Here is a 14,630-nt window from a genome sequence, read left to right as displayed (position 1 = left end):
TGTATCCTGCTTTGACTGAGTGTCTTGGGTCACTCGATACAACCGGTCTTTTAAAATAGCAAAATACGGATAGGAGAGTGGTCGAGCGGGTTGGAGAAGCTGTCCGTCGATGGAGCGGACCTGCTCGAACGCATTTTTGAGCGACTCATCCTGGGACTGCTCCAGGGGAAAATCATCGCCCCTCCACCGGGCTCCGTTCGCCTGACTCAGTCCCCATTGGTCCCAGCTCAACTTCTCCCACCTGCGCGACTGCCCCCGTCTGCCGCGCTCTTTCTTCCCAAGAGACACCTGCACAGAGATGCCCCAATAATGCTTTAAACCCTGGCCAATTTGTCCCTAAAATTAGCGGATGCCTGAGGTGCAGGCTAACCGCCACCTCTACTCTAGGCTTTTGTCCCCGAAATTGAATAGCCACCGACATTAAGGGGTAGTTCACCATGTCCTCCGTTCGCCTGACTCAGTCCCCATTGGTCCCAGCTCAACTTCTCCCACCTGCGCGACTGCCCCCGTCTGCCGCGCTCTTTCTTCCCAAGAGACACCTGCACAGAGATGCCCCAATAATGCTTTAAACCCTGGCCAAGTTGTCCCTAAAATTAGCGACCCGCTGGAGGATGGCGCGCTTGAGGTCTTGGTATACCAGGAGGTTCTGGACTGGCAGCTGTTGTGCGGCCACCTGCGCTTCCCCGGACAGCAGGGGAATGAGCCGCACTGGCCAGTCCTCCTCCGGCCACCCCACGGCCTCTGCCGACCTCTCGAATAGGTCCAGGAACACCTCGGGGTCGTCCTGGGGCCCCATCTTGTGGAGAGGCACATGGGGGGGTGGGGCTGGGGCAGATGTCGGTCCCCCAGCTCGAACCTCCCGGTCAATCCAGCTCCGGAACAGCTCGCGGTCTTCCTGCTGGGCTTGGAGGAGGGCATGGAACCGCCGCTCCTGATCGTCCCTCAGGCCCAGCAGCACCTGATGCTGCTCCTGGTGAAGACCCGCGAGTGATTGGATAACCTCCGCAAATGGCGATCCTGGGGTGGACTGCATGACGGTGACGGCGTTCTTCTTCCTTCACGGGTTTCGGCACCACTGTAACAAATGTTCACGAAGGTAGAAGGAAGAAGACAGGGTCGGCTTGCTGGGACGCGAGCTTTATTTAAATTCCTTCCCGCACTGTACACACCACGGCGCTCACTCAGCGCGGTAAGATTCACAGTCAATAACTCATAACAAACAGAATGCAACTGGCTTCCGTGTATCTACACCCGTCTTCCCGGGTCGCTCGCGTACCCAGACTGTCTCTTTCCATCCTCTCTCCCGATGCAGGCCTCGCTGACCCCCGCCCCTCCTGCCACAATATATATATATATATACTCCCCTCCAAAATTATTGGAACTGTGAGGCCATTTTTTTTCTTTTGATGAAGACTGAAAACATTTGGGTTTAACAGACAAGAGATCAACATTTCAGCTTTTATTTCCAGGTATTTACATCTGGATCTAATACACAACTTAGAAGATAGCACCGTTTGTTTGAACCCACCCATTGCTCATGTGACCAAAAGTATTGGATCATGTAACTGACAGGTGTGTTTTGTTGCCCTGGTGTGTCCTATTACATTGATTATTCAAACAATAAATAGCACTGAATGTCTGTGGTCAGTTTCAGATTTGGGTTTTGCCTGTGCAGACTGCATTTATAGTTAAACGTGTAACCAACATAAAAACCAGAGAGCTGTCTTTGGGTGAAAAACAAGCAATTGTGAAGCTGAGAGAAGATGGAAAATCAATCAGAGGCACAGCACAAACATTGGCCATAGCCAGTACAACCATTTGGAATGTCCTGAGGAACAAAGAAACCACTGGTGTACTAAGTAACAGACCTCGAACGGGCAGACCAAGGAAAACATCAGCAGTTGATGACAGTGTAGCGTCTAGACCAATCAGACACACAATTTTTTAAAGTTATATGTATGTAACAAATACTCTGTAACACCCCTCAATCAACAAACCAACTTTGAGGGTCTTTGGACCCTTCCCCCGAAATGCATTTAACACCTCAGAAAGGCAGAAAAGGCCTCTGGTTCCATGGCAACCAATGCTGATATCACTGGTTTTATTGGCCAAAGGAATGTGGGCAGATCAACTCACAATTCATTTAACCTCAGGAAATACACAATGTCCATAAAAATGGACACTTCTCTAATTAATTCATAGAAAAACCTTTCTATGAATGAACACACATGTACTTCAGGTCATTGTGTATGTTGTTACTGTTGTTGTATATTGTCTTTTGTATTTTATACTGTTTTATGCATGCTCATGATAGAAACACTCATTCATGTAACCTTACATATACCATGTTTGGTCTCTATGAATTCGTCTTCAGATGATCTAATTGATAGTGTATATTATATGTTTATACCTATGCAATATATTAGTGTTTTAAGAATCTTTAGTAATTTTGCATCAACACCCAATTGAGTTCCATAGGCAAATTACCATGCTCTCACACAAAGGTTCATAAAACTCCCCAGTATTTCCAACCTCCCGCTTGGCCTTTCTCATTGGACAAGCCCACACTGAGAGGTGTGAATCTTATCAGACCTTAATAGGCTCATGCACAGTTCAAAACCCTCTGATTGCGGCCCGTGTGGACAGCCTGAGCTGGTGCGGGCATGCCCGGTGGGCTCCAACACAATAGCCAGTCAGTCTACAGTTCTGTTAGACTCTGAGAAGATGAGTATATGAGCTAGGATGCTTCTGCAATCCATAAGTTCCTGCCAGGCCTCGGCCTTGACTTTCCATTCACCAAAGATCCTAGGATCTCAGCTGATGTCTCTCTTAGCTCTTTTTCACTTTCCACTGGGAAGAAACTCCCATTCACCCTCGAGTCAGAACATCTTTGGAGTTCATCACTCTTCAAACCCGGAAGAAGGTTATCGCAAATCCTACACCACTGAACCTCCAAACCATCAAGACTTTCATCCGAGGCTGCATCCGTACGCTCGTTCCAGGCCACAGCAATGCAAGCATCATACATTTAACTAAACGAAACAGAGGTTTAGGATAAGCTGTAGACCCCATTCTAAAACGGTGCTAATGGTTTCACTCAGGTGATTAACTGACTCTTTTCATAGCTTCATTCTCTGGTTTTTCCTGATGGTTTCATCCATCAAGTCTCATTTGCACTTTCCCCGGTATGAGTGATTGTTTGTTTGTTCGTTAGACTAGTTTGTGTTAGTATTTAGTTAATTTGTGCACAAATTACATGAGTTTCTGATTCTGCCTTGCAAATTAATGTCCCTTTTCGATTTTGATCCTTACTACATGCTCTAATGCATTAATACTGTATGAAAGTATTTTCTGTGGCTACGGAAATATCCTTTCCTAGAGTGGATATGAACTTACATGGAATGTTTGCTGGATGAACAGATTGGTTGATGGCAATTTAAATCTGCAACAGTTACTACTGGCAGCTGATATAAATAATTGTAATTAATCATAATTAACTGTAATTATTTATATACATTTCCGTTTTGAGCTAATTTGCTACAACAGAAACATTGTGAGAGCTGTAAGGAAAGACCCTAAAAAACTGTTAGTGACATCAGCAACAAGGAGTGAAGGTATCATAATCTACTTTTCGGAGAAGACTTCATAAACAAAAGTACAGAGGCTACATCAGAAGATGCAAATCACTCATTAGCAAGAACAATAGGAAGGCCAGGCTTGAATTTGCCAAAAAGTACAGAGATGAGACTCAAATTCTGAGAAAAAGTTTTATGGACTGATGAGACAAAGATTAACCTTTATCAAAGTGATGGAAAGGCTAAAGTTTGGAGAAAAAAAAGGATCTGCTTATGATGTATGTTTATACAAGCTCATCTGTGAAACACAGCAGAGGTAATGTCATGGCTTGGGCTTGCATGGCTTCTTCTGGGACAGACTCAATCTTCATTGATGATGTAACACATGATGGCAGGAGCAAAATGAACTCAGAAGTCTACAAAAACATGTCTGCCAATTTACAGAGAGATGCAACCAAACTGATTGGGAGATCCTTCATCATGCAGCAAGATAATGAGCCAAAACACAGTGCCAAAGCAACAAAGGAGTTCATCAGGGCAAGAAGTGGAAGGATTTAGACTGGCCAAGTCAATCTCCAGACTTAATCCCTATAGAGCATGCATTTTACCTGCTAAAGAAGAGACTGAAGGGAGTAACCCCCCAAAACAAACAACAACTGAATGAGGCTGTGGTGAAAGCCTGGAAAAGCATCACAAAAGAATGCAAAAGTTTGGTGATGTCAGTGGGTCACAGGATTGATGCAGTTATTGCAAGAAAAGGATTTGCAACAAAATATTAAGTCTTATTCATTTAAATCAATTTTTAAGTCAATCTGTTCAAATAATTGGTCACGAGCAATGGGTGGGTTCAAACAGAAGGTGCTATTTTCTAAGTTGTGTATCAGATCCAGATGTAAATACCTGGAAATAAATGCTGAAAAGCTGAAATGTTGATCTCTTGTCTCATATTCATCTTCTGATGTCAAACCCAAATGTTTTCAGTCTACAACAAAATTAAATATATTTATATATATTTATTGTAACCCATTCTCAGAATTTATCCAATGCATTTAGCCCATCCAGTTGTGAGCATGCACATTAAGAGCAGTGAGTAGTGAAAGTAGTGTGTGAAATACACACACACACACACACACACACACACACACACACACACACACTACAAACTGTGGAGAGGCACCCACAGCAGTGGACAGTCATATACTGTGGCTTATTTATAAAATAATCATAAATAATTAAATTTCCATAAATATCACATTTTGTTTTCTTTACTCTATAGTACTGGAATCACAGCCCACTGAACTGGCAGCCCTAGGAAGACCTCTGTTTCTTGGTATGCTGTATGACTCCCGCAAGGATTCCTTCATTCCAGGTGCTTTACGAACAAACAAAACAGACTTATATATTCCTTCTTCACCAAATGTTGCTAAACGAGTCCTTCTGTAGCAACACTTTAAAACCTTTAAAATCACTTCCTCATACATAACTGTTAAAATCTTATCTCATTTCAGGTGTTACTCTGTGGGATAAGAAATCCCTGAGTGAAAATTTGGACAGTCGTCCACAGCCACTCACAGATTTGAAGTTCAGTAGCTCTGACTCTATGTCTAGTAAGGCCAGTCTCCTAGATGTAAGTGCCTCCCTGAAGGCTAGCTTCTTGGGTGGGCTCGTGGAGGTGGGAGGATCTGCCAAGTTCCTGCGTGACACTAAATCTTCAAACCAACAGTCCCGAGTAACAATGTATCACAGTGAAACCTCAAGATTTGAACAGCTCACTATGACCCATTTGGGCAAGATCACCTATCCTCAGGTGTTTGACCAGAAAACCGCGACTCATGTGGTCACAGCAGTATTGTATGGAGCTCAGACCTTCATGGTGTTTGATCAGACAATTTCAGAAGAGGAAAACAAACAGGAGGTTGAGGGAGAACTGAATCTCATGGTCAATAAGATCCCTTTATTTTCCATTGAGGGAAAAGCAGCTTTGGAAATGACAGATTTTGAAAAGAAAAGAGCTGAGAAGATCACCTGCACATTTCATGGTGACATTAGCCTTAAGCAGAACCCCACCACATACATGGAGGCCCTGAATCTGTTCAAGGAGCTCCCCACTCTGTTGAAGGAGAATCATCAGAAAATGGTTCCAATCAAAGTCTGGCTGTATCCCCTTAATCTTCTGGATACAAGGGCAGCTCGAATGGAGAGAGAAATCAGCACAAGCATAGTTTCCAGTGCTGAAGATATAATGGAGGGACTGTTGGAGGCAGAGAGGATATGCAACGACCTTTCCGAAAGTACATTGGTAAATGCTTTCAGTGACATCAAAGAGAGGCTGCGCTCATTTCAGAGCTCATTTAAGATTTACAAATCAATGCTCCTGAAAGCATTCGGCAGGGTTTTGCCTGCAATTCGAGAAGGAGGAATGGAGGAGAAGTCACTGGAAGACATCCTAAGGATACACAGAAGCTCCCCATTTAATGTTGGCAAGCTTAATCAGTGGTTAAATGATGCAAAGTCTGAACTTAACCTCTTGAAGTCTTTCACTAACACATTGAAGGGCATCAAAATGGAAGACCCAGACTGTCTTAACTCCATACTCATTGATCCTAATACTGATTTTGTGGTGAGCTTGACTTTCACCTCTCTCCAGTATGAAGACCCGTATCTTTCAACCCTGAAGGAATTTCTCAAATCTGACAAGTTTAAAGAGATAGATGAGGAAAACAATGTTCCAGTGTCATCTGTTAAAAAGTGGTTTAATAATCCCAATGTCATCACAAATATGAGAGAAGACATATCTAGATTCAGAAGTTTTTCAGAGGCCAATAAAAAAAACAAGAGAATCCGCTTTATTATTTCTGCCATCTCTGATCCCTCCAGTCTAGGCTCCTCCATCTATCTTTATGAAAAAGGAAGACTGACAGACACAAAGTACCAGCTTGTTTCCAAGCCTCTCCCACCAGTGAGAGATGTCAAGGTCCAAACTGTGGCCCTGAAACTGCATGAGTCCCCAACTGGAGAAACACTGAAGTACAGAGTGGAATACAAGGAGCTAAAATCAAGTCCCGAGGGTCGCGATGAACAGTGGATCAGCATCGAAACAACTGATAAAGACATTACTCTGACTGGATTGGCATATAGAAAGCAGTACACAGTCCGGTGTAGAGCAGTGGATAAAGTGGGAATGAGTGAAGCCAGTGATACTGTCACTCCTAATCCCTCTACAGGTAACTATGATCTACACATTTTGATGCATTAATCTTTTTCATTGATATTTTCTACATTCACACAGTCAGTAGCCACATTTACAATCATTCTTTTCATCTATTTTGGGTCCTGATTATGGGATGATGAGCACTTGAAGCTATGTGCAGTAAATGCTGTCTATATTTATTCCACCCTGTTCAATCAAACACAATTTCAATCAGAATTGGCGTTTTAATTCTGTGTGATATGGTGACATGACCTTTTTTTCTTTTAGTTCCGACTAATATATATTATTATATTCAAAAGGATTAGTTTGGTCCATGTAAATGCAGCTATTGTTTGGATTGACAACATTATATAAAAACAAATGAAACTCTATAACTGTCCCTCAACAGGTTAAGCCCAAAAATATACTTCTGTTTTTTTACACATACACGTACATACAACAAGTTTTCAGTCCTGGTCCTGGGCACTCTGCACATTTGTCATGCACATTTGTCTCTGTAGTTGTCCTGAAATAGGGAGCATATCATAAAGAACAGACATGAGCACTTGTTGTTGAGGTGTTGAACACCTCAATATCCATAATATAAGAGTGTAAACCAGGGGTGCCCAAACTCGGTCCTGTAGGGCCGGTGTCCTGCAGTTTAGCTCCAGCTTGCCTCAACACACCTGCCTGTAAGTCTCTAGTATGCCTAGTAAGAGCTTGATTAGCTGGTTCAGTTGTGTTTGATTAGGGTTGGAGGTAAACGTTGCAGGACCAAGTTTGGGCACACCTTGTGTAAACCATTCTATCTTGAACAAAATAACCATGAAATGTATTTCAACTTGCACAAGACAGCAATTCTAATATTGTGCATATAGAATGCAGATGAGACAAATAAAAAGACGACCATCAATTGGCATTAAACATTATAATTATCCTGGTCCACAAAATAAGCTGATTTGTATTACATATAAATATGAATGAACATTATACTCTACATTACACTCCGTACTCACCAGTCATCTGTACTCAAATAATCGGTCTCACTCGCCAGCAGTAACAGCTTTCACATGATTTATAGTTTGTCAGTATTACTTTAGGTTTAGCTTAAGATATACAGTAATTGTTTTAAATGTATAACGGCAAGTGTCCCGCTGGCGGGACAGTGGTAGTTAAGGGGTTAAATGTATTTATATTTCTACCCAAGGATGAGACAGTGACTGGATTTTAAACTTAAAGGATATATTCTACTTTAAAATCCAATTGTCGCTGTTTTAACAACTGAACTATCAATAATAAACTGTATTCTGCTGCTGTATTAATGTATCCATTGTTTTTTTCCTCTTAATTCCTTTATCAGAACATCCTCTGTTTGTGGGTGGCGGAGGAGGCTATAAAACCAGCTTTATAACTCCTTCCATCAGCGCCATTAAGGAAATCAAAATGTATTACGAAGAAGAGGTGGGTAGAGTAACCAAAATGGTACTGAAGTAAAGGTATTGAATGAACGTACTAGTAATGATAATAATGATCAAAGTCAAAGTCAAAGTGTACTTTATTGTCATTCCAACTATAAAACAAATAGTGTACAGTCGAACAAAATGCGTTCTCTGAGCCCAGGGCTCAATGTGCAAAGTAAGAACATATACAATTTAAGGCATTAACATAAAGCAGGAAGAACAGGACAACAACAGAAGGACATATACAACAGACAAAATATAGAACATTATAAATTAAAAATGTCATGTAAGACAATCTAAATATATACTGGAACTTTACAAGAATAAAATAAATTAAAATAAATACTATACAATTACGTATTGCACTGAGTTGGTGTATATATTGGACATTTTTAAACACTGTGTAAAACAATGCACTGAAATGATATTCAAAGTAGCAGCATAGGAATAAAGAATAAAATGTGATCCAGTCAGCATGTGCACGTCTCTGCAGTCCAACAGACATCATGTCTGTCTATTGTTAATGTAAGTTGAGCTTGTGGGAAGAAGCTATTTCTAAATCTTGCTGTCTTGCATCACATGCTGCTGTAGTGTTTGCCAGATGGCAGAAGTGTGAACAGTCCATGGATGGGGTCTCTGATTATTTTGGTGGTTCTGCTAAGGCAGTGGGACAGGTGTAGTTCCTGTATTGACGGGAGGGAGGTTGTGATGATTTTTTTCTGCTGTCCTCACTACTCCCTGGAGGGACTTCTGGTCTGTGGCTGTGCAGCTGTTATACCAGACTGAGAGGATTTTGGTCAGAATGCTCTCTATTGTGCCTCTGTAGAAAGTTGTGAGGATAGGAGGAAGGTTTGCTCTCCTCATCCGCCTTAGGAAGTGAAGGCGCGGCTGAGCCCTCTTGACCAGAGATGGTATTGCTGCTCCATGACAATTTTTCAGTGATATGCTCCCCCAGTAACTTGATGCTTCTCACGGACTCCACGATGCTGCCATTGAGAGAAGTCATGGCCTAATGGTTAGAAAGTCGGATTTGTAACCAAAGGTTGCGGGTTCGAGTCTCGTACTGGCAGGGAGTGTAGGTAGGTGTAGGTCAATACCATGACTGAGCTGCCCTTGAGCAAGGCACCGAACCCCCAACTGCTCCCGGGCGCTGCAGCAAAAACAATGGCTGCCCACTGCTCTGGGAGTGTGTTCAAGGTGTGTGTGTGTGTGTGTGTGTGCACTTAGGATGGGATAAATTCAGAGCACTAATTCCGAGTATGGGTCACCATACTTGGCCACATGTCATGTTACTTGATTATGAGAGGGTTATGAACCATTCGCTTCCTCCTGAAGTCCACAGTAACCTCTTAATTCTTGCTGACATTCAGTGACAAGTGGTTGTTGTCACACCAGACGACGAGTTGGTTAACTTCTCTGTAAGCCGATTCCGGAGTCATCAGGGTGAACAACAGTGGGCTCAAGACACATCCTTGGGGGACCCCAATGTTCAGGATGATGGTCTCAGATGGTCCCTGAGTATACAACCTGGTGTGTTGTCAGGACTTGGTGCTGTTCTTCGGTTGACCCTAGGTAGCATCCTTCGGACATCAGCTGGGTTAAGGCAGAGTACTGCATCATCCTGGTTCATTGTTACAGTATTGTTCTTTTGCACAAAATGGCTGAAGTAGGTGTTAAATGTAGGTTGGAAGGTTAGAAGGCCCTGTAATCTATGATGGATTTGATGCCTTGCCAAAATTGCATGATATCTTTTGTGTCAGAGAAGTGACACTGGATTTTCTGTCCATAAGCACTCTTTGCTGCTCTCACACCCCGGTTCAAGTTGTTTCTGGCAGAACTAAGAGCATCTTTGTCCCCAGACTTGAATGCAGCATTACGTGCTTTCAAGAGCTTATGAACCTCTCTGGTAAACCAGGGTTTCTGGTTGAAACGTGTCGTGATATTCTTAAAAGCAGTCACATTCTCCACACTTATGGATATTGTAGTGAACAGCAGACACACGTCACAACAGGAATCCTTTTGTCCCATGATGGTTAAGACAAGAGGGTGCAATAGGATCATCAACAATAACTAAAGGACTATTGTAATCGAGACTGCCAGAGAGACTACACCAACAGCTCATTAATCAAAGGCTAATCCAATCACCAATGCCCATTTTTCACCTCTGCTCTCTATGCCTGGGGCCAAGGTGTGAATGACCTGAGCCATCAGGGCCACCAAACCAGTTCTGGCCAGCAGCAAGGACAAAGAAAGGCCCCAAAAGAGGCAATCTATATACACACATTGGCTTGAAATCACCAAAAATGGACAGGAATACTGTAAGGAATTTGTGCTATACGTCTCATTCATCCAGGGAACTGTGCACACAGCTGAAACTACACCTGGAATAACAGCCAATGTGATCTCACCCACTAACACTGAAAGATACATCTGGGTGATTCCTCAACCAATTCACATCAAGTTTGTACCCTATGAGCTCAGAACATCGCAACAAGGACTTTGAGAAAGGTTTGAAAAATAAATAAAGTATTTCCAAGGTCCTAAAGACATTGTTTTATTTAACTATGTATTTTGGCAAAATCCAACAAGCTCCACAGGATGGAAAGGTCAGAAGGGATGGAGGGACACCGGGAATGATGTGACCCAATCACATCACTACATTTGGAAAAGCGGGAATTAGTAATCCTCTCCCCAATGGGAAAGAATAAAAGCTTTCCCAAGTGAACACACCCTTGTTCTGAGTTTCTGACCTGACGAGGAAAGAACAGCAGCACGATTAAGGTTACACTATTGCTAGTAAACCTTCCACCTCACGGACCTTCAAGCAGATCAAGTACATCTGCAGAGGACTTTGGCTCCAGCAAACAGCATCTGAAATGCACAACTCAAGTATCTCCAACCTGCAGAGGATCCTGAGGATCTACCATTGCCTGACGTACAGTTCTCTGGATTACACAAGAACCAGCAGTGAACCTCAAGCACTCGGTGCAGCTCTGCAACTGTGGAAAGCAATCCAGTCTACTCCCACTGCGAGCAGAAGGATACCAGTGGAAAACATTGTCCATCGATCACCCGACCAAGTGGACGTAAATATAAGCTAACCAAACCTTTTTCCGCAAAGGCCTTGGCATTAGGTTGTTGCTATATGAGACTGCTATTTGTGTAAAGACTATTTATCCAGGGTCAGTGAATACAGATAGATGCATTAGGCACGTTATCTGCATTCATAGTAAATGTTTATTGACTATTTCATACCAGCATACAGAGTGACCACAAATGACTCCCCCATAAACTGCTAACTACCCATTCATTGCTTTATCAATTAGCATAAATGAGAGGTGGTCAGAATTTCCAAAATGGGGGTGGGGGACTGCCCTAAATGCCTGTTTGATGCTTGTGTAAACCCGATCTAGTGTGTTATCTCGGCTGGTCGCAAAGTTCACTTGTTGGTAGTAATGTGGTAGTTCAGTCCTCAGATTGGCCTGATTAAATTCCCCAGTGATGATAAAAACACTGTCTGGATTAGTGCTAGTGGCCGTCTGGGTCTTGTCGGCATAGAATCCCAAGCTCACAGAGCATTTTGAGTTTCAAAGCCAGTAAACTGCTGGATAAGTTGCTTGATAAGCCGGATGCACAAAGTTTGAGCAAGGTACAGCGATTGTAAACTATTCTCGTGTTTGATTGGCTTTCGTTATCAAATGTGCAAATTTAGTTAAATACTGTATATTATCTTGTCTGACACAGAGTAGCCACTGCTATACAGGGCACCACCATCTTGATAGATGTCAACCATGATATGGCAGCCATATCACCTTGTAGCCCAAGACTGGTTACCCACTGAAGCTAAGCAGGGCTGAGCATGGTCAGTAACTGGATGGGAGACCTCCTGGGAAAACTAGGTTGCTGCTGGAAGATGTGTTAGTGAGGCCAGGAGGGGGTGCTTACCCTGTGATCTGTGTGGGTCCTAATGCCCCAGTATAGTGACGGGGACACTATACTGTCAACAAGTACCGTCCTTCGGATGAGACGTTAAACCGAGGTGCTGACTCTCTGTGGTCATTAAAAATCCCAGGATGTCTTTTGAAAAGCGTAGAGGTGTGACCTCGGCTATTGAGTGCTATATAAATGTAATTAATTATTATTATTATTATTTATGTTTTATATTTACAACTCATGATCAGGCTGCTGCCTGCGATAGCCAATGAGAGCGAGCACGCTTCACCAACCAGATGTTGTGTGATTAACAGCCAAAACATAATAATTGCCACAAATATGTCAGGAATGTCCCATGCCATAGTGGCACTGGTTTTGCTGCCCTCAAATGTTAGTCTGGAACCCTCCAATGATTCTCAAGGTTAGCAAAGTAGTACCAATGTTAGAAGAACATTATCTGTAGTAGATTTCCATGTAGATTTACATTAAATTAAAAAATTAGAATGCCGCAAATATTTCTGCACATTTTGAGAAAAGCCGCAGCAAATTCAGTCACTTTGGCCACAAAAATCAGAAAAAAAGTCCTTTGAAGAAGGATTGCAAGTTTGTTTAGTCTTCACCTCGCACTTTGAGCGCAGCCCGCTCTGCGCTTTTGCGGAGCTGGTCTGACCGATCGGTGTATGACAACAATGTACTGCGAGAAACTCGAAAGCATACAATGCTGCCTTCTCTCATATCACTCCTGCAGTACTTTGCCGCCATTCAGCGATCGGTCGCCCATAGTCTTTAGTCTGTACAATGTACTCTTTGGCTTAGTCTAGCCTCTTGCTTGTGAATGACATTGTGGCCAGAGCTTGAAGACCCTCTCTTATCACCATAGCAATGGTTTTGTTTAATTTATTTGATGAGTATTTTATTTATTGGAAAATGTTTGTTTTATTTTTCAATTATTTTTATTCTTATATGTGTGTATATATATATATATATATATAATTATAATCAAGCAGGTATTTTATTTAAAATAAAGTAAAACTGTTAATGTTTACAAATGTTAATAAAAGACAAACAATTTTATGTTTACATTCCTTCCCCCTAATTTTACCGAAATTGTACCAAACCGTGGCTTAAAAAACTGAGGTACATACTGAACTGAGAATCTTGTGTACCATTAAAACCCTAGTATAAGCGAATGCATTTTAATCAATGCAAAACAAAATTTTGAACATAAATCTGCGAAAATTTATTTAATTAAAGATTACATCTGGATCATATCCAGAACGATGATCAAAACACTGATGTAGCCAATTATTACACTTCATATTTCATTATTTGTTGCCCCCTAAATAATGGAAAGGTTAACGAAATAAAAACCAGTGATTTTGACTACTCAAAACAGTAGTCTTTTCTTGTCATGAAGTGAATAAAATAACTTTCAAAAATGTTTTTCCCCATTTGTTTATCATGCTTAATGTATAAGATAATGCACTAATAACAATAATTTTCTGGTTCTGAAATAACATTCTGCATTTTCTGTGCCACTGCAGAGCTCCACAGTGATTTCCAGGTTTAAAGGAATGGAGGCGATTTTCAACAATGGTCAAAAATTCAATGTTGGTGTCAACAATAATCTGAAAGTACAAGAATTTCTATTTAACAATGATACAATTGTCTCTGCAACAATATGGCCAAATAGGAATAAGGACAGAGTCCATGGGTTGGAATTTGTGGTTGAAAAAAGCATTGGCGAAAGAAGAACATTCTCCATCAAGTGTAAAGATTTGGGGGAGCCTGTGAGGGTTGATGTGAGATCTGGAAAGTGTTATGGAATTGCAGCGAGATTTGCAAATGAAATTGATAATCTAGGCTTCTACTTCATTTAGATGCCTTCAGCAACACAAATTGTAAATCTGTTATTGACAGTATCCAATTTAACTAATCAAATATTTTAAACATGTACTAAACATGTACAACATATAGAACAATTGCCTTGCCTTATAATGTTTGGTATTCAGATAAGTGAAACCATAGGCTCTCCATTAATGCAAAATTACATAAATATAAAGAATCTATAAGCCAATCAATAAACAGTGATTTCAGTAATGGAATATTCAAAATTGTTTTCTGTTTTATCATGATCTGTGTCCATCTGTAATTTCCCTTTTCTTTATCTTATATTCTGTTTCAAACTTTTCGGAAGTAAAAATAAACATGATTTACATGTATAATTGACAATAAAGTGCTTAATTTGATTTGGTCTGACACAAGCCTCTGAGTCATTACTGTGTTTTCATATGCCAAGTTATTGAAGTTGCTCACAAATGTTTTTTTCTTTATGTTCACAGTAAATGCCTAATTAAATAACAGTGTGGGTTAGGTTAGCTGTTGAAAAATTACAACAGCTCCCAACAACCTAGCACCCGTCTAGGAAGGTTTGGAGTAGGGAGACTGAGGATGCGTGCACGGGCCTACGCC

General features: G+C 41.5%; 1 protein-coding gene across 1 annotated transcript in view; it reads left to right on the top strand.

Moving 5' to 3' along the window:
- LOC107573476 (neoverrucotoxin subunit beta-like) overlaps positions 1–14,417 on the top strand; it is a 32,164-nt gene extending 17,747 nt beyond the window's left edge. Inside the window, exons 3-6 of the mRNA XM_016259909.1 lie at positions 4,852–4,944; positions 5,084–6,799; positions 8,126–8,226; positions 13,703–14,417. Of these exons, the coding sequence (XP_016115395.1) occupies positions 4,852–4,944; positions 5,084–6,799; positions 8,126–8,226; positions 13,703–14,038 (2,246 nt within the window). The 3' untranslated portion in view covers positions 14,039–14,417. The remainder of the gene's footprint in view (positions 1–4,851; positions 4,945–5,083; positions 6,800–8,125; positions 8,227–13,702) is intronic.
- The last annotated feature ends 213 nt before the right edge of the window (positions 14,418–14,630 follow it).

This window comes from Sinocyclocheilus grahami, unplaced genomic scaffold (assembly GCF_001515645.1).
Source record: "Sinocyclocheilus grahami isolate Dianchi unplaced genomic scaffold, SAMN03320097.WGS_v1.1 scaffold1955.1, whole genome shotgun sequence".
NCBI classification, from domain to species: Eukaryota; Metazoa; Chordata; class Actinopteri; order Cypriniformes; family Cyprinidae; genus Sinocyclocheilus; species Sinocyclocheilus grahami.
Note: the sequence above shows the minus strand (reverse complement) of the source record. Positions and strands in the feature narration are given on the sequence as shown.